Source organism: Dermacentor andersoni, chromosome 1 (assembly GCF_023375885.2).
Source record: "Dermacentor andersoni chromosome 1, qqDerAnde1_hic_scaffold, whole genome shotgun sequence".
NCBI classification, from domain to species: Eukaryota; Metazoa; Arthropoda; class Arachnida; order Ixodida; family Ixodidae; genus Dermacentor; species Dermacentor andersoni.
The window spans coordinates 218,298,984-218,320,343 of record NC_092814.1 but is presented as its reverse complement, the minus strand read 5'-3'; the positions used below and the strand labels follow the sequence as shown (position 1 = coordinate 218,320,343).

At 42.3% G+C, this 21,360-nt stretch overlaps 1 protein-coding gene across 1 annotated transcript in view; it reads left to right on the top strand.

The window, feature by feature from the left end:
• The first annotated feature begins 4,151 nt into the window (after window positions 1–4,151).
• The window catches only part of LOC126548243 (torsin-1A-like), a 34,465-nt gene continuing 17,256 nt past the window's right edge, over window positions 4,152–21,360 (top strand). Inside the window, exons 1-2 of the mRNA XM_050196395.3 lie at window positions 4,152–4,471; window positions 13,517–13,782. Coding sequence (XP_050052352.1) covers window positions 4,255–4,471; window positions 13,517–13,782 — 483 coding nt within the window. The 5' untranslated portion in view covers window positions 4,152–4,254. The remainder of the gene's footprint in view (window positions 4,472–13,516; window positions 13,783–21,360) is intronic.

Here is a 21,360-nt window from a genome sequence, read left to right as displayed (position 1 = left end):
GGCAGGTACAGTAATAGAGCAGCAACTCCCAGGTTTATTTTATGCGGACGACATTGTGTTGCTCGCAAACAAGCAAAGTGATTTGCAACGTCTGGCTAATATCTGTGGACAGGAAGGCAACAATTTAGGTTTGAAATTTAGTGTTAGAAAATCAGGTGTTATTGTATTCAATGAAAACAGTGAACAGACAGTGGAGATACAGGGCCAAGAAATACCTCGGGTAACAGAATATAAATACCTTGGTATATGGATAAACGAGGGCAACGGATATATGGAAACACAGGAAAAAACCATAACAGTCAAGGGGAAGAGAAATGCAGCCATAATGAAGCACAGAGCGCTATGGGGATACAATAGGTACGAGGTCCTCCGAGGTATGTGGAAAGGGGTAATGGTTCCAGGACTTACTTTTGGAAATGCGGTTGTTTGCTTTAAATCAGGGGTACAATCAGGACTCGACGGGAACCAAAGGTCAGTGGGTCGCCTCGCATTGGGCGCTCACGGGAAGACTACAAATGAAGCTGTGCAAGGGGATATGGGCTGGACTAGTTTTGAAGTGAGGGAAGCTCGCAGTAAAATTGAGTATGAAGAACGGCTGAGGAATATGGAGGAAAGTAAATGGGCTGGGAGAGTGTTCAGGTATCTGTACAGGCAAAACATTGATTCACAGTGGAGGAAAAGAACTAGGAAGCTTACCAGCAAGTATGCGGCCTGTGGGGTGGGCAACACAGCAACAAAGAAGGTCAAGCGGAAAGTCAGAGAGGCTGAATTAATCTCATGGATGGCGGCAATGGAAAAGAAACCTGCCATGAGTAACTACTTAAGGGGAAAAAACGAAATTAGGAAAGAAACCATTTATGATAACTCAAAGGGAAGCTCATTACTTTTCGAAGCGAGATCGGATGCCTTAGAACACGCACCTATAAAGCGAGATATAAGAAGGAAGAAGCATGTGCTTGCTGCGGTAAAGCTAGGGAAACGACGGAGCATATTTTATTGGAATGTGAGACGTCTACCCAGCGGTCGATTTAGGCACCACTGGCCTCCTTGAAGCCCTTGGGTTCAGCGGGAGCAGTGGTAAAGCAAACAGGTCCGCAATAGACATTAGTAAGAGGCAATTGGAGGATTGGTGGAGGAAAAGTAGGGAAACGACAAAAGACGGAGACGTACAAAAGCACAGTTCGCAATAGGGGATCAGAAAATTTGGACGTGGTAGTTCATAGTGTTTTTTTTTCTTTTTTCATTGGTTAACCTAGGTAGGATATTAGGCAACATAGTAGCAAGAGCTTGGTGGCGCAACGCACCGTCCCGTTCCAAAGGGGACGCTCATAACATCCATCCATCCATCCATCATCGTCACCGGCGGTCTTTCAGCCACTTGCGTTCAACCGTGGTTGCTAAGGCGCTCTGCCTTCTAGATTTTCAATATATGCGGCCCGGGCTCCACTACGGTCGTTACTGCTCCCACAGAAACAGCTGTGCTGTTATTTACAAGGTACATCGCCGTAACGCGCGAGAAAGCTACGATCCGCCACAACTTAGCCCTCTGTTTCACCTACTTCACCGCGTCGGCAGCCAGTGTCTGAGGGTAAACGAACTCGACTCCACTCCGCAATGCCGGCACGCCTAGCGGGACACGCCTACAACACGCTAATAACGAATGAATGAATGAACCATGAATGAACTTTATTTCCCTTTTAAGAAAGGGGAGGGGCCGGGGGGAAGAGAGGGAGGTCTAAGTACTCCAGTCCCAGCAGGCGTCCATAATTCATTATGTGGCTAGAAGTCCGTCTACCAGTCGTGGTAGGCCTCCGCTACCTCCCAGGACTCGGCCCTGTAGGGTGGGATCGTAGCTGCGCAGGGCAGTCTCCCACAGCTCCTCGCAACACGCTAATAAGAAACTTCCTTCGTAGTACAGTTGGTTCTTTATTCTATGGTAGTACCTAGGCAGGGTCATATATTCAAGGAGCAAAAGCCCCCAAATTTTCTCTCTCGCGCCCGCTCTTACTCGCGCCTGCGCAAAAACGACTGGCGATCCCTCAAACGAACGTCTCGTCCCTTTGCCCATAGAGTTTCCTACAATTTTTGTAGGAAACTGTATGCTTTTGCCCAGCCCACAGAGGAAGGAAACTAAGGAGAGGCCCTGACGTCACTCTTTGTGAAGCTAAAGTGAAGCCGGAAGTTGGCGTTGCTCATGGCGCTGCTCCGCCTATCGGGCCAGCTCTCCTCTCTTGTTTACATTTCTCGCGAAACCACGCCGCGCTGCGCGCAACCGTGCTGCTCGGACCCGTACGCTCCGCAGCAATATAAGCAATCGTTAGCACGATTCCGCGAAAGAGGGCAACATTTCCCGCGAATATTCCTTCGTCCGTAGCCATTGCCGTGGCGCGGTACATAGCGTACAGCGTTGCATGCGCGTTCATTTCACGAACTTTAGTTCCTCCTGTTCCACCTGGCCACAGCAACATCCGGTAGAGCACGGTCCAGATAACGCAGCGCAACAAAACACGGAGACCAACGCAAACCTGCCCGCACGGCGCCTTTGCCACGGTACGAAACCTACGGAGCTACACGCATCTACACGTGTGAGCGCACAGAACAATAACAAAGCCGCCATTGTGGCCCGAAAGGCGGGGCCACTACAGCAAAGAAATACACAAACAGCAAAACAAAGGAGAACCTACTACGTCATTTCCTCCACACTTTTCTCCTATATCACTCTTAGGCAAAGTTACACCCTTTGGCTTGCCCCTTCTGCCACACAACAATAATCATTATCTGCCTTGATGCGTTTCCTTTCTTTAACGCTGCGAGCCCGGTACTTTCCAGTAACGAACGGCACGCGCGTTATCAGCATAGAACAGTTTACACCCTTTGGAGTGCCCGTTCTGATAACGCGCGTGCCGTTCGTTACTGGAAAGTTCCGGGCTCGCAGCGTTAAAGAAAGGAAACGCATCAAGGCAGATGACGATTATCGTTGTGTGGCAGAAGGGGCAAGCCAAAGGGTGTAACTTTGCCTAAGAGTGTAGCGCGCGGAGGGGGTAGGGCCTCTCTTCAGTTGCCTTCCTCCACACTCTTAGGCAAAGTTACACCCCACGGAGGAAGGAAACTAAGGAGAGGCCCTACCCCCTCCGCGCGCTAGGAGAAAAGTGTGGCGGAAATGACGTAGTATGTTCTCATTTTTTTTGCTGCTTTTTTATTTTTTTTGTTGTATGCCCACGCCTTTTGGGCCACAATGGCGGCGTTGTTATGGTTTTGAGCGCTCACACGTGTTGCTCTGGTAGGTTTCGGGCCGTGGCAAAGGCGCTGAGTGGGCGGGTTTGCGTTAGTCACCGTGTCTTGTTGCGCTGTGTTACCTGCACCATGCTCTGCCAGATGTTGCGCGAGCGCGTGCGCTCCACGCGCGACACCACGCGCAGCGCGGCGTGGTTTCGCGAAAGATGTAAACAAGAGAGGAGGGTGGCCCAAAAGGCGGAGCATCGCCATGAGCAACGCCAAATTCCGGCTTCACTTTTGCTTCACAAAGAGTGACGTCAGGGCCTCTCCTTAGTTTCCTTCCTCCGTGTTACACCCTTTGGCTTGCCCCTTCTGCCACACAACAATAATCGTTATCTGCCTTAATGCGTTTCCTTTCTTTAACGCTGCGAGCCCGGTACTTTCCAGTAACGAACGGCACGCGCGTTATCAGCATAGAACAGTTTACACCCTTTGGAGTGCCCCGTCTGATAACGCGCGTGCCGTTCGTTACTGGAAAGTCCCGGGCTCGCAGCGTTAAAGAAAGGAAACGCATCAAGGCAGATAACGATTATCGTTGTGTGGCAGAAGGGGCAAGCCAAAGGGTGTAACTTTGCCGAAGAGTGCATGGCCCAGCCAATGCCTCGTCTATTTTTTTCAGGGATAAGATAAGAGGAGGCGCTGGCCCAGCCGTCGCTGAAGTGTGGAAAAAAAAACTTAAACTATTACACGTTCTTTTCTTTTTCTGTCACTCGCCAATAGTCCGTATTAAACCGACATTTCTAAAATTTTAACTTCTACAAAGAGCAGCTAGCTCTGTAACCAGCGTAGCCATAAATCGTTTTCTTTCTCCTGCCGGCTTCGGCTTACATAGATCATGCAAATAACTTGTTGGCAACGCTGCTCTGTTATCAAGTTTCGTTTTTCAACATGGCTGCTTCCTAGTTTGCGGACGGCGTTAAGGTTGAATAGAACGTCCATTTTACCGGCGTGTGGAGTTTTTACAAAACGATAGTCATAATGAAATTTTATCGTGAACCTATTGTGTGTGTGTCACTTGTGTGTATTTGGCTTAGTTTAGGATGGCGATGTGAAGGACTTGAACCCGTCACAGTGTCCACGGTAATTGCAGTAGGTGCTGGTTTAGGCGTTTCAGTGATGTACGCCGGGTGGAACGCTCTTAAATGCAAAAGTTCTGAGTGCTGCGCGGCTCCTTGGGTGACTGACAACGTCAAGGGTATGGCTGTTTGTGATCACTATTTTACTGTTTTCTCCTGTGGTTATTAACATCACGCTCAGCCACGTTAATAATGCAGTTCCAGTGAGATGCATGTATAGCTGGCACAGGATTATTGAGGTTCTATTTAAGGAAGCTTGCTTCCTGGCACTGCCATTATTCGAAATTTAAGCAGTGCTCGTCAAATGATTTGTATATGTCTGAACTGTCCGAGCCACTCATCTGCTGAATTCCGTTGTCTTATTGAATTGATCCAAGCTGTTGTATGTTTACTCGAGTGTTCGGTGAAGCGCACGCGGCTGGAGCGTGAGTACTGTATCGTCGTTATAGCTTTTCTTTTTCTGCACACGTACTAAATTGGCAGTCGGACACACCTCTCTGCATCCACTCATAATGACACGTTTTAAATGGACAAAGCATTTTGAGTTGGCGCTTATCTCACGACACCTATCGGTAACTGATATAACGCTGGAAGCTCCAAACTTGCTTTTCGTATTAGAATCTGCACGCTATGAAGTACAGATAGTGTTCAAGTCAACTCCCCCTTTCGATTTGTTGTAGTAAGCACGGCTCCTTGTTTATATATAGGAATTTAATTGCTGGTTAAGACGGTTGTTATAGCAAAGTGTTCAGCAGTTTTATTTTTAAGTGCACTATTGGCTCTGAAGCTTGATTAATGTCATCACACATTCAGTATGTTGCTTCGGTTATATCAGTAATATCTATTAAACATATAAAGCACTAGTGCCAAAAATGTGTTTGCACTAAAAGACAGTGTAATGATTAAGATTATTGGCTAGTTATAAGTTATTCCTTCGCAATTGTCATAATGATAAATTCATTCATGGTATGGCATGAAAGCCACAGGACATGCAACCTGTGCCACAGGGGCTTGCGCACATAATGCAGGTTGCATGATGCTTGCATGTAAGCATGGAATAAGTAGTTAAGCGAGAAATATGCTTGAAAAAAAAAAAAAGTCAGAAAAGACGAAATGGAAGAAAGGGACCTTTTGTAGCTAGCAGACTAATAAGACAAAAATGACAGACTGAATTAGTTTTGCATGCTGCAGCTAGTAAGCATCAAACCTTTTGACTGTAAGTGACTTTTGATGTCTAGCTTCATTGAACTTATTGACACTTTAATTGCATCTTGCAGTGAGATGTATGTCGTGGAAGACCAGTCCTAACACTTGAATGTTTCTGCAAGATGTGAGTGCGCTGAAGAATGTAACCATACATAGAAGCTGCCTCTTTGTGTCAGCTTTGCATTAGCATCCCATGCAGGTTTCAATAATATTCATGTTAAGTGCAGCATTCACACCTGATGGTTTAGTTCTCCACAGGAAAATTTTTTTTCTGCTGCAGATGCACTGTGCTTACATGCTCACTGCCAAAAGAGTGGGAACCTTCATGATTAAAGATATTGAATGCTGGCTTGGCATTCCATTATATCATTTTCCTTTTCTTTATTTCTTGTGTGTTGCACAGTTTTGATGACCACACGCACATGTTGCTCTGGGTTGTAGCTCTTTAGAGAATGTCTTGAGGATTTCATGTGGCCTGCAGCTTCTACGTAGTACATTCCTGCTCAACATGCATGTGCAAGAGCTTCGGAAATGTTCTTCAAGTGGGGGGGCTGAATGGGGGAGGGGGCTGGTTTAGACCCCTACTGAGGGCTGGGGTGCCATAATGTGCTCTGTTTTATATGGAGTCTTGCAAAAATTCAATGAAGTCGCTTCTATGCGACGTGTGGTGGTTCCATGCATTGGATGACTGACACGTGGTCGGCTTCTAGGAAAGGAGGCAATGCATACAAGGTTACTACGCAGATTATCATGCTCAGTTTAAGCGGGCAACGATCCTTTGTGCAGTGATCACACAGTTGGCGTGGATATTCAATCTGTCCTGCATAAGGATAACGGAAGCTGAAAGTTGAGGAATATGGGGCATGATTCGGGCCTCGCTCCCGAGCACTGGTAGGGGCTCAAGCTCCTCCTGCACGCCCCCCCACCCTCCATCCACTTCCGAAGCCCCCTGTGCATATGTACATTAGTATGCTAATACAATACTATTTATTCTGTCCTGCTAATTTTATGCTTCGTTTACTATATCTTGGCAAGGAGTGGACAAGGGTAAGATGTGTGCATGAACTATGTGGTAGTTTATGGTGGACTCTGTAAAAAGGTGTATCTAAGGCAACTGCTGCAAGAAAGATCAATAGACTGTACCATTTGATTTCGCACTTACTGTACTGTGAAAATTGCTTGGATTATGGAAAAAGTTTGTGAACCTTGGTGACATTGCTTTGCTTTTTTTTTTTTTTAATATCGGGAAGTTGACTGCCACCCTCCTCTGGAGGCAACCTTGAGTTGAACACATTGTCCTAAGATGTCACTACTAGCACTCTGTCACTGCTGACATCACAAGCAGCAGTTCTCTGGGCTACTGCTTGTGACTGGTGTATACTTACCGCAAGTGCATAGAGCTGTAGACTTACCCCAAATGCATAGAGGGCCTTCAAACCATCAGAATAGAAATACATCCACTTGTACAAAGGAGGACTTTCAGTCACTGTAGCAGCACACAAGTTTTGCAAATGCATTAATGGAAGGACAGTGACTTTCAATTGCATACCCTTTCACTAATGATAAGACTAGATACTTGTCTTGTTATGAATATGACATTGCCTGCAGGTGGATTGAAGAGCCATCAAGACATCAGGAAAATAATCAACTGTTGTCACTAAATAGCGACTGTAAATCATGACCGTGTAGTGAGCATAAGTCTTTAAGACCAAAAAAGCAAAGGGCAATTGAAAGTGTTAATTGCAGAAGAACAGTCATCTTATATTGTTCATATTCATGATAAAGAAAAAAGAAGCGGATAAAGTAGAAGAGAGAACTGTTTATTTGCACCAGAAGGGAGAGGACAGTTTGTGATCTTGAAATTAATCTGACTACTCCACATGCATAAAAAAGGTAGGGTTGACGAAAGAAACGGAAACAAATGAGGTGCATCCTTTAGCTCAAAATCTGTCCACAGAGCTGTTTCTTACAGCAAAAAATAATGTGTTGTTCCTAGATGAAACCATATGCAAATATGTGTATGTACAAACACATGTGCTCATTCATATTGCTACGTGCTACTCGAAGGTGACGATGTGGACCCTTAGATTTAGTGAGACATGCCAATAAGCTGCCACTGCATGATCTGATGACGATGACGTGCCTTGCTTCATGTTGGCTGGCTGGCTGGCTTCCATCTTGGCCAGTGCTTACTACCCCTGTCAATATGCTCTGTAAATAGTTTTCCTACTATGCTTCCACGTAACAATATATTTATTACTTCAGTCAAAAGCAGTTTGTGCCCCCACCTATTCTTGTATGCATCTTATACTGATATTTACGTTGACACATAAATTATGCTGTGTAATTTCGGTGTCTTTCAATATAAGTCTGCACAATTACAAGTCCACAATCCTTGTAAGATTTAGGGAGATCTCGAAAGCCCAGATTGTGCATTGCTGTGTGCTGTGGTCTAGCCAATCTAGTGAAAGTTTTCAACAGGTATTCCTACTGATGCCATCTGGTACCAATGTTAATTGTTTCTAAAACACATTTTTGTTTGTTGCTGGAGCCAGTTGCATATGATCCCAGTGAGTGGTGTCCAAATCCATGCCCCAGCACCGCCTCTCTCTGGGTAACACAGATCTTGAAGGCTGTGCTTTTCCATGTTGCATGTGGCAGAAGTGATTGTGGGAGCTGGAATCATGTCATAGGCACTACATTTTGTGCAACACTTATAGGGTCTCACTTGCTGGTTCCAGTTGAGACATGGCTACTGGCCCCAGCTGTAAATGGTTAACTGGTTCTGGTTGCGAAGTGGAATCAGTCACAAATGGTGCACTATCCTACCACAATTCAATTTTCCTTCCATTCACGGGTACATGAAACCTCATTTCAAAGGTTCTTATACAGCAGGTCTTTAGTGTGGCACTGAAATGGCAGGACAGAAGGAATTGCGGAAGAACATCGCTCCTGTTTGCGTACACAATTTGCAACCTGAGCAAGACAATTGGTTCCTGGTTCAGTGGAGTACTGCTGGCATATTTAGAGGGCGATTCGATGTCACTAGTGCAGCACTGTAAGTACCACTCCACCAGTTCTACCACTCCACTACTTTCTGAGCATACAAGCCATGTCCACGCAGTGTGTGGCAAAACAAGGTGCACTGAACTTGACTGGCTTCATTACAGTCACAAGCACATCTGGTTGTCGATGCAACATTGTTTGCTAATATGTCCATGACATATCCCTAACAGTCAACTGGTTCCAGTTAACTGTCATTGTGCACCATATGACATTTAACTAGTCCAGCTGAAGCCAGATTTGTTTCCAACTGGGCCCAGAAAAGAAATTTCACTTGCACAGGGCCTTAGATTACTCAGAGACAGTGATCTCTTGGATAATGTACACATACGACAGGAAAGAATGCGAGTGTAATTCTATAAGTTTTCGGCCTGGAATCTAGAACTTGCAACAATTTCAAAATGGCCACCTCAGGCACACAGCGCCATGTATTAGGAGGCCAGTGTACGAGTTCCAACTCGGCACACGTGTTTGTCAGTAGCAGGTGCTCGCTTGATAAATACAAGGCAACCCAAGTGGTGATAATGTTAAAGATTGAGTACTGAGCCATTTCTTAAGTTCCTCACCAAAGAAGGGGTTTCTCCACATAATAAACAATGTTTGTATGGCATCTACATGGAAGCTTCCCCCTCGTATTTCACCGGGAAGGAGTGGGCTAAACAGTTTTGCTTAGGAAGAGAGAGCACTGAGGATGAGCCCCGCAGTGATTAGCCCATGGAGATGATGATGGAAGGAATTCTCTCTCTCATTGAGGAAGTGCTGAACAACAGGAGGCTGAAATTGAACGAAATCGCGACACGTGTGGAAATATTTGTAATGGGCGTGTCCTGAATAATTCATAAGAAACTTCACATGACAAAAGTCAGTGCAAGTAGGTGCCCCGAATCCTTTCTTCTGTGCAGAAGGAGCATTGTGTGACCTGTTTGCTCAAGTTCTTAGAGCTTTGCTGTGGGAGTGAGAGAAAAGTGCTGGAGTCTGTTGTCACCGAGGATGAAACCATGGTCCTTTACTATGATCCCCTTTCCAAAAGGGAATCCGTGGAATGGTGCAAACCAGGAGAAGTGCCACCAAGAAAAGCCAAGGTGACTCGGCAATAAGATCATCGCAACAATCTTTTGGGATTGCCGTGGGACTCCCCTGATCTGCTTCAAGGAAAGGAATAACACCATGAATGCACAGTATTCCGCCTCACTTCTACACGAACTGCATGATGCAATGAATGAGAAGAGGCAAGGGATTTTCCATCATGGCATCCGCCTGCTTCATGACAATGCTCCAGTTCACACGGCAAGCATTGTGAAGGCTGCAGCAAAAGACTGTGGCTTCAAGAAAATCGAGCACCCAACCAATAGCCCAGACCTGGTGCGCAGTGACTACCACCTCTTCTCAAAGCTGAAGAAAGGTTTTTGCGGCAAAAATTTGCTGCTGATGATGAAGTGAAAAATGCAGTCCATGGGCATTCTGAAGACAAAGTCCAGCCTATTTTTTGAAGGGCATAGAAATGTTAGTTCAGAGGTGTGAAAAATGTGTTGAAGTGAAGGGAGCTTATATTGAAAAGTGACACAGTTGTTTAAATTGTGTCGCCATTAGAACTTAGTCAGGCCAGAAACTTATTGAATTAGTACAACATTCAGCGTACCATAGACATTGAAGGAGCATGTATATGTGCACATGCTATGTCACTTGTAGCACTGGGTACAAGGTTTTGCATGCTAGCTTCATTCAAGGTCAAGTAATACATCACCATGTCCACTCTTCATTCTATATGGGGTGCTGAGGGGATGTGTGCTTGAGTCATTGGCAAACCTTGTAGTTGCACTTATGTGTGCACATGCCACTCAGTTTCATATTACAGTCGGATGATTCTATAATGAAGTGCTTGGGGCCTCCAAAATCATTCATTATACAGGTCACTTCATTGCAAAGGTCGTGCTCCGCACATCTCGCAATAGATCTGGAACAGAATTATTTCTTCAATATGCAGGTTGTTTCTTTGTAGAGGCGCTCAACTGCAGTGCTTGTTAAAGGGTTGGTGAATGAGGACATGTCCTACTGTGACACCATAACTAACATGCAGAATGATATTATTTGCGTTTGAGTGGGCTACAGCGAAAGCATGTCTAAAGCTGGTATACATGGCCAGTGTATGGAAAATGAGGTGGACAGAGGGGGCTGCCTGTTTTAGATGCTGTGAACATCAGCATTCCCTTAAAGATATCCTGAAATAATTTCTAGTGAACATAAAAGAATGACTGGGACCTGTTGGATACATCCCCAACTAATAAAGCTCTCTTCCAAAAATTTTATTGCAGAGTTATGTATAGAGGAGGTACATGTTATTAAAGTTTGCCTTCCTAGCAAGTCATGGCAGTCATCTTCAACTCTCATTCTTCAAGCCTGTGCCTACATTCTCTAGGCACTATGTCATCTGTAGCATGAGTGTTGTCTATTCCTAGTCAATTTGAACAACTGTGCTACCATGTTTCTTGCTACCTTAGGTCTTTGTCATCTTTGCCATTAATGAGATGGTAGCAACCTTGGGGATAAGTCTGGGTGCAGTGTTCGCATGTTATGTCACATTATTTTCTCTTCCACACACTTACTCAAGAATCATGCATGGGCTAATTTATCAGTCTCCTTAGGGGAAAGATAAAATGCAGTGTTGGCAAGCCATAGCATGACAAATGGCAAGTAGACATGGAGGTTTTGCATTGCAATGAAATTGTTTAACCCATTCGTTTTCTTAAGTACTGAACCACAAGTTATGAGAGAAGCCCCTCTGTACTCCGTGGGCGAGGACCACCACACTGCTAATCTTTACCTTTGTTACTTTTCTAATTCCCTCCACTTTATTTATCTTGGCCAACAGCTGTTCGTTTTTCTTACACACACATGAGCACTGAAATACACATGCGCACACATAAGCAGATTGCCATTCTCAAGCAGAACTGCACCATTGCTTTGGAAAATCATCAAATGACAATGTATTACAATGTTATTGAGAGCATTTGTGCATATCCATGTTGAATGTATTGCAGATATTTCGTGCAGGAAGCCAAGGAAGTCATTTGTATGAATGACATCACCCACTCATTGTACATAATATGGATTAGGGGAGTGTCACTTTGATTGACAAGAGATATGAAATCTTTAACATTTTTTGTATATAACAGAGTCAATGCATAGCATTTAAACTTGGCTATGGGCATTCCAAAGGACTTCCTCTACTAGATCAGCGCATTCATGTATGATCCAGTTATTCGTGCACGGTGGTACTCGCACAAAACTTTTGTATATTGCTTTTGATTCTTTACATAGCTGCCAACTCTGTGACAATAATATGGGGGCAGAATTTTTTTAATACAGAAGAAATTGTGAATTATATTCTCTTTGATGCAATTACTTCAAATTATGTGCCACAAGCAGCACGGCTTCATGGTGTACAGTATGTTGGCAAGTGCCTCTTGTTATATCACAAAAATCCACTTAAGGGTAATAATTGAATGGTAAAGATAGCGCAATAACAGCTGTTTAGTTTGTACTGATTAATTTTATTCTGGGCAATGTGTCAGGATAATTGCATATTGACACTATTTGCCAAAACCTGTTTAGGTAGCTACACGCTGTTTCTTGTAGGCATGCAATTTTCTGATCTGACACACTACAGACTTTTGACTTGCTTGAATGCTGACTGACACAATCTGACAATACTGACACAATACTGACTGATAAAATGTTGCATGTTGCAGTAACAGTTTTTACAAGTTTAACTTTGCAGCTAGAGTCATTGTGGTGACTTGTCTCTTCAAACAGGTCATTATGTCTTCAAGCAGGTCATTACCATGATATAGAAAATGAGATTACTGTGAACTCAGGTGTAATAGTTATGTGCGGCCATTCATACATTCCATTAATTTCTGTTCCATCAATGTTCCATCAATGTTCCATCTGTTCCATCAATGTATTCTGTATATTAATGCCTTTTTGTAAGCAGGTGTGGCTATTTGTTTCATAGGCTATGTGTTCCTAGTGCATATGTGAAGGCAAATGTTTTATTAATATGTTCTAGTCCTTCATGAGACAGCTCTTCAAAATCAGTGTTGACAGTATGTGCCCTGCTATTCTTAGTAAAGAAATTTTCCTAATGCCACTACCCATACAGGTAACAAAAAAAAGCTTGTTTTATAACTAATTTAAGGTACGTAATTTATGACACTGGCCACCTGCTTCTGTCATCTAAAAAACTACCCCACATGTGTCTGTATTTTCTAGTTCTCTTGAACCATAGGCATACTTAGTAGCCTTGTCTGTTTGTTTATATCAGCATTCACTAGACCTCCTTTAGCTTATGCTGTTAGACAGGCTAGTTAGTTACCTGTTTTGGTGGTGTAGCGACTTCAGCGTGGTGCTGCTAAGCCTGGAGTGTGCAGGATCAAATCCCAGCCACTGCAGCTGCATTTCTGTGGGGGAAAAATGCAACAACATCCGTGTACCATGCATTGGGTGCACATTAAAGAACCCCAGGTGGTCAAAATTAAACTGGAGTCACCCACTAAGGTGTGCCTCATGATCATATTGTTGTGTTGGCATGCCATACCCCAGAATCTAATTTTAATTTTAGCAAGTTAGTTGCTAAATTCATGATACATATTGTTTTTGTGGCTTCTTGCTGTTGTTTTTGCAGCCTGCTGTTTTGTGGTCCTGGGGATGTACAAAACTGGGGACCAGAATAGATCCATCCTCAGCTTTGACTGAATTGAGAGTGCTTCAGATCCTGGACAGTAACCTTTGTGTAGTGGTTAGGAAAATTATGGTGCAGTTTTGGGAAAATGTCATATGAAAGCTTGTAAACTTGTAGCCATCACCTGAAATCCAGAATTTTTCTTCTACTGCAGGTTTAGACAACCTGCTCAAATTTCGGCTGCACGGACAGCCACTAGTGCATCGTGCCATTGTGCGGGCTCTCAAGGACCACTTCCAGAACCCAGCGCCCAAAAAAGCCCTGGTACTGTCATTTCATGGCTGGACAGGTGGTGGAAAAAATTATGCCAGCTCCATGATTGCAGAGGCACTTTACAAAGAGGGCATGAACAGCAAATATGTCAGCCTTTATGTCTCCACGAAGCACTTTCCTCACCAGGATGAGGTACCCAAATACAGAGTGAGTACACCATCATGTCATGGCAGGTATGACACTGTTGCTCAGGATTTTCTTGTGGAAGTGTGGTTGCCGTAAAGTATGCTTTGTGACAGGATCTCTCAAATAACACTTCAATAGCTTGGCTGTTCTAAGCCTAAATGTCAAGTGGACACTATTATAACTAAGAGCTGCAAAATAAAAAGAACAGTAAAGAGTGTTGGAGAAACGCATGTTCTACAAAAACTGCTTGGACTAACTGGTTAACCACAGTTCAGTGAGCTGAAGGCAAAGAAAAAAAAAATTGGGGGAGGGTCATCAACACACAAGACATTCAGAAGCACTTGTTTTCATATTCCTTGTGTGTGCTTGTTTCATCTGACAGGCAGATGTGCTACTCATTGCATTGGCTCCATTATAAATATAGTGAATGGCAATTTTGATTGTAATGTTAATGTGAAAGGAAAGTGAAAGTTATTATTGTTTTTACATACTTTATGCAACACAGAAACAAAAAGGAAAGGCTGTGCCAAATTCACAAATAAAAAACAAAATTCTGAGAATTAATGCCTTAAATGGAAACACCTTTATAGTGGGTGAAACTATCTGCATGTTGTTAGCTGCTGTGCTGCAAGAACTCCACTGTGTTTTGTCTTGGAATGCTAGTGAGCATGCAAGGCTTGTACAGGTTGTTAAAAACGTCAGTAATGTTTACATACCCTTAGAAACACAGGTGTTTTCTACAGGGTGTTTTTCTTCATTCATTCATTCATTCATTAATTTTTTTAGACCCTGCAGAATTTTAAAAATTTGCCTGTGACAGATGGCATCATTGTTGTCCTTGAACTGGATTACTCGAAGTGGCAGACGTTACTTGCTCGAGAAATCAAAATGCATAATTGACTGACAATACTTACTAATTAATTTCTTAATTACTTTACAGCACACATTGCAATTTATAAACTGTAACGAGCGAGTATGCAGGGGATGGGCAATTGGAAGGAATTCTGTGAATGGCACTAGTACCATCAAACTTGCTATAAAATGCACTATCGTTCCACTTACTTTTTCGACAAACCGCTGTTTGATGCATTGGAACACTCATTTATTTCTTTGCACACATTGAAAATTAATATCTTGAACAGCAGCAATTGAAGTGGGAGGTAAGGCACCAAGGCAACCTGTTAGTAAGCTCTCCCAACTAACAAAGGACCTAATAAATAAATGACAAAGAATGAAAGTGTCCAACTCAAGAGATCAGATAAAATTCGCAGAACTGTCAAAACTAATCGAGGAGAAAATAAGGGATATTCAAAATTATAACGTCAGAAAGACTGAGGAAGCAGTAAAAAATGGACGCAGCCTGAAAACAGTGAGAAGGAAACTTGACAGGACAAACCAAGATGTATGCACTAAAACATAGACAAGGTAATATCATGAGCAATCTCGAAGATATAGTAAAAGCAGCACAAGAATTCTATACTGACCTGTACAGTACCCAAAGCAGCCACGATACCTCCATTCAGAGTAGTAATGAACAGGTTACAGAGGCTACTTCTATAACTAGCAATGAAGTTAGAAGGGCCTTGCAAGACATGAAACGGTGAAAAGCGGCAGGAGATGGACTACCAGTCGATTTAATCAAAGATGGTGGAGACGTAATGCTTGAAAAACTAGTGGCCCTTTATACGAACTGCCTATTGACTTCAAGGATCCCAGAGAACTGGAAGAATGCCAGCATTATACTAACCCACAAAAAGGGAGACGTTAAAGAAGTGAAAATTATAGGCCCATTAGCTTACTTCCAATATTATGTAAAATATTCACCAAGATAATCTCCAATAGAATAAGAGCAACTCTGGACTTTAGTCCGCCAAGGGAACAGGCAGGCTTCAGGAAGGGATACTCTACAATGGATCACATCTATGTCATCAGTCAGGTAATCGAGAAATCTGCTGAGTGCAATCAACCTCTCTATATGGCTTTCACAGATTATGAAAAGGCATTTGATTCAGTAGAAATACCAGCAGTTGTAGATGCATTACATAATCAAGGAGTACATGAGGCATACGTGAATATCTTCAAAAATATCTACAAAGATTCCACAGCTACCTTGATTCTCCACAAGAAAAGTAGGAAGATACCTATAAAGAAAGGGGTCAGGCAAGGAGACGCAATCTCTCCAATGCTATTCACTGCGTGCTTGGAAGAAGTATTCAAGCTATTAAACCGGGAAGGCTTAGGAGTAAGGATCAATGGCAAATATCTTGGTAACCTTAGATTTGCAGATGACATTGTCCTGTTCAGAAACACTGTGGACGACTTACAACAATTGATTGAGGACCTTAACAGAGAGAGTATAAGAGTGGGGTTGAAGATTAATATGCAGAAGACACAGATAATGATCAATAGCCAGACAAGGGAACAAGAGTTCTGGATTGCCAGTCAGCCTCTAGAGTCTGTGAAGGAGTACGTATACCTAGGTCAATTACTACTCACAGGGGACCCTGATTATGAGAAGGAAAGTCGCAGAAGAAGAAAAATGGGTTTGAGCACATTCGGCAGACATTGTCAGATCCTGACTGGAAGCTTACCATTATCATTAAAGAGAAAGGTGTACAATCAATGCATTCTACCAGTGCTGACATATGGGGCAGAAACTTGGAGACTGACAAAGAAGCTCGAAAAAAAGTTAAGGACCACACGAAGAGCGATGAAACAAAGAATGTTGGGCATAACATTAAGAGACAGGAAGAGAGCAGTGTGGAACACAGAGCAAACAGGGATAGCCGATATTCTAATGGACATTAAGAGAAAAAAAATGGAGCTGGGCAGGTCATGTAATGCGCAGGTTTGATAACCGTTCGACCATTAGGATTACAGAATGGGTACCAAGAGAAGGGAAGCGCAGTAGAGGAAGGTAGAAGACTAGGTGGTGCGATGAAATTAGGAAATTTGCGGGTGCTAGTTATAATTGGTTGGCGCAGGACAGAGGTAATTGGAGATTGCAGGGAGAGGCTTTCGTCCTACAGTGGACATAAAATAAGCTGATGATGATGATGTTTTTATACTTACTTGAATAGGAAAATATTTCATACTTACGTGCATACTTTAGTGTTTCACTTGGAAAGCTAATTGCCCTTTCGAAACTTCCTAGTGTCATGTTTTCGCAGCACCTATGTCTTGTGTAACTGTTAGGAGTGTTCTAATAGCAATGTAATTTCCAAATTTAATGTGAATATTAGAGAAAAACAACATCCGAATGTAGAATCGTATATAGAATAGTTTCTCATTTCTAAATAATGTGAAATATAAAGTTTTCAAAATGTCCATGGCAAAAAAAAAGGAGGGAATAAGAAAGAAAGAAAGCAGAGAGGGTTATTTAGGTATTTATTTGATATATCCATGTAATTAGGTTCATAACTGGATGTGCAGTCAATAAGGAGCTTGTAAACGAGAAGCGCCTGCTTTGATTTATCTGGAGCACCGTGATGACAGTAATGAAACAAGGGAATTGAAGATAGATTGTTGTTTTCATTATAGGAGAGAGTGTAACACTATAGCACCTCGCATTGTTTCAAGGATATGCAATCATACTGAAGTCGGCCAAATAGTCGAGCGCTTTGCCTCAACGAGACAAGTTCATATATATATATATAAGACGTCCTAAAAGTAAGCTTAGGCATTCGTAACTGTTAACTGGAAATTGTTCAGCAGAAGTTGTATGCCCTGTGCATTTGCTCACGAATCGATGCCTTTGTGCAATAACGTTAGCTCTCCTGCAGAAAGATAGATAGAAACAGTCGTCACTCTTATCGGTCTCTCTTTCTCAAGAGTATGCAGTGTTGTTTGCAGTTTCGAATATTTAATAATCCCAAATAGTGAATTCATTCTTGAATTAAATATGAATCAAATAGTAACGACTATTTGATTCGTAGTCGAAATTTCTAATATTCACATGCCTCTAGTAGTTAGCCTGCAATCTAATGCAGAAGAGAAATGCTTGTGAGAATTTAAGAAAGGTACTGTAAGTTCCTGCTTAGATAAATTCTTAGCATTGCTCCTAAGTGCTCTGCATTTGATCTAAGCCAATGACTTTGTGACATGCACAAGTGACGGACTTGCCTCACCTTATAGTATAGTAGAAATTACATTGTGAAAGAATGCTTTAGAAACACAGCTTTTTGAAAACACAGCTTTATTTAAAAGGTTGATTACTTCTGGGCCCTGAGCAGGAGCGTGTTCACTTATTCCTTCAATGTCTTTGACTCTAGTTCTCCTACATGCAACCAAATACTCCATGTGGGTATATACGTATATGTTTACAGTTCTTTAAGACTATACAGATATTTTATAAAAAGGCTATGAGCATAGCAAACATAGTGTTTTTGCTGAGGAGTTGCTAGGCGAAGCAGACATACTTTGCATAAGTTTTAGAAGATACAAAAATTTATAAATTGACTTTTTTATTAGAACCTTGAGGTCAGTTCTTTATATGGCAAATTTAGAGGCAGTCACATTTTGATACCCCCCCATTATTTAAAAACCTTTAAAATCGCACCTCATTCGAGATATTCATAATTGAATTCCAATACTCAGTCAAGGTAATATGGAAACTTAGCATACTGGGAGCACTGAAGAAGCAGCCCTGCTATAATATGAGATGGAAACACCATGTGATTATAAGTGTGATGAAGTTTGAAGCTGACGGTCGCGTCAGACACTGATAAGTAGAGGTGTGCGAATATTTGTAACTTTCGAATAATGAATTGAATAGTGTCCTATTTGATTCAGTCTTCGAATGAAATAGTCACTATCTGTAAATGCAAATATTGTTATAATACCTTTTGGATATTTGAGAATGTCAATTGCGGCTAATTAAACATAAGATTGGAGTAAATGTCTGCTAAATTTTCACCCCCATGGGCATAGTATGGACGTAAAACATGAGAACTTGCGTAGTGGAGCAAGCTACGTAGCTTACGTAGCCATACTTTACAGGCTACACAGAGTTCACTCGTACTCTCTGAAGAGTCCTGTGCATGTGAAGAAGCTAATTGTTTACCCCTAATGCTCCATTCGTGCTGTTAATAACGCTTTATAACGTACTATGTAATGGCAGAAACTTGCTAACTTTAAGAATACTAGCATGTGACCATTGTTTTACATTATTTGTGATAACAACTGTTCATTATTCAAAAACTATTCGATATTTGATTAGATTTAATTCACATTTGGCACTATTCAATTCGTATTCGATTTAGTCTCAAAAATCACTATTTGCACACACCCACTGATATGGCACATCTGGCAAGCATGTGCTGTGAAGTGCTATATCAATATTTTTCGTGACATGCCATTATTCATTCTTTGTGATGCGCTTTGTCAACCTGTATAAACCTTGTACCGACAGCATCTGTATGCCATGGAAACTGTGTGTGCAGCAAGGCACTGACCATGGATATTACATTGAATATGCCAAATATTTGAGAAGCCAAATAGTATATGTTTGATTTCCGAGTCAAATTGTTTGAGCATTCACTGTTCGATTTATATTTACGTATTCAGGTGTTGGTACACCCGTAGACATTTTCGCTATTCCTATTTAGGTTTCTCGTCATTGCACTTGTTTCCTTTTTTGTTATTCTGAAGTAATCCTTCCACATGACCTGTTGAAAATTCAACTCTTTTGCTAATAAATGATTGTTTCTAACATTTGTTAGAGTTGATGAGGCACTACGGCCACTTTTGCTACATGAAATATAATGACCTACTGCTAACGGGCCAAAATACATGCTGACCTGGTCACTGGTCAAGACGTTGCATTTGTCACCTGCAGGACCTGGATTTGAATGCAGTGGTCACCATAAAAATCGATATCTTGTTACATTTGAAGTCATTTACATGGTGAGCTGCATTACATCTGGCCAAGTTATATCGCCTTAGATTGTTACAGATGTAGCACTGAGCTGATATGTTAATGCCAGACCCTGATGAAGTTATTGCCACTATGCGGTTGTGGCACATTTTAGCTTTCTGTTATGGTTCAAAGGTACCATTCAAAGGTGACAGGAGAGGATGACTAAAGTGGGAACCATATGAAGCACCGGGGCGTCAGTGTCAGTTGGCACCTGGTTGTGAAAAAAAGCGACTATTCTTGTGGCTGTTGGGAGGAAGAAAAGAAAGGGAGAATCCTGCAGGCCGCTACGACGGCTGAGACCCGAGCAATGGCCAGAAGGAAGATGCAACCCAAAGGGAAAGTAAATTACTGGGATAGAGTGAGGCTCCTGAAATTTTCAAGCTCTCTGCTTTTGTTCACCAACCAGTGGGGAGGCATTTTTGAAGTCTGCATACAACTTGCCTTTGCCTCCCCCACCCTCCCAGGTGAGCGCACTGATATCTGGCAGGTACAGACCTGTGCGCCACTCTCGCATCTCCCCGTGCGGAACACGTCAACGGAGAAGAGAGGGCAAAAGAGTTATTGTACAATGTGGCTTAGTTGCAGAAGCTTTTAGTCGTGTTTTCCATGATCAGAGGCAAGCTGACGCTGGTGCATACATGTGGGTCCTGTTTCTTGCACATGCAGAGCTACAAGCTTTGGCTGTTCGCAGAAAAATTGCTAGGCATAAGTTTCTTTACCAGCTCTATCACAATCGATTCAATTTGGATTCCAGCTTGTACTTGCAGCCGCCTGGTAGACGATCATCACATACTAACCACCCCTTTGCAGTCATGTTCTACAAGCCGAGAGTTGACACCTATAAATATTCATTTCTGCTTAAAACAATTATAGAATGGAATAACCTTGACCGACGCATATTTGATAACGCTTGTCTACTAAAAACTTTTGAAAAAGAGTTGGTACTGTGCTGTATTGATTGAATGTATCCTTCCCACCCTGTAATAGCCTGGAAGGGCTAACAGTATTTGAAATAAATAAATAAATAAATAAATAAATAAATAAATAAATAAATAAATAAATAAATAAATAAATAATACCACCAACATGGTGTGTTCTTAGCAATTTGGTGCCCAATGTTCGGATAGCGTGTATTTTCAGCTATTCTGCAAAACTGACTGAAAAATGTATATTGTTAACGTATTGGCTTGCCAGCTTGAAGAGTAGTCGTGCTAAAGTTCTTGTGAAGTATTGACAAGGAGGCTTATACTGCTGCACAGTACTTTTTTCCCATTAGCTTGCTCAACTGGTATCATGTCATAACTTTCACATTTTACTAAATATGTATGTGGTATTAGAACTAAACAATTAGAGTGCTGTGTGGTTGATGTCATGGTGTATATGTTTTAAAGTGGTTACATCTACTCTGGCTGTAGAAATCAGCTGACCTGCAGGACACATTAGAAATACAAGTTCTCTTTTGTGTGTCTTGTATGAAGGGTTTAACGTAAATGAACTTTTGAAATTTGCATAATGGAATGCATCTTATCTCCCACATTGCCATTGGTTGGGAAAATCTGTGCGTACTCTGTTACTAAGCGTAATGGGATGAAATTAATTTATTTGTTGAGTAAAGATTAAACAAGTATATATTTGGGCTAGCTGTGCAACGCTAGGGACTGCCACTTAGCCCTCTAAGTGCC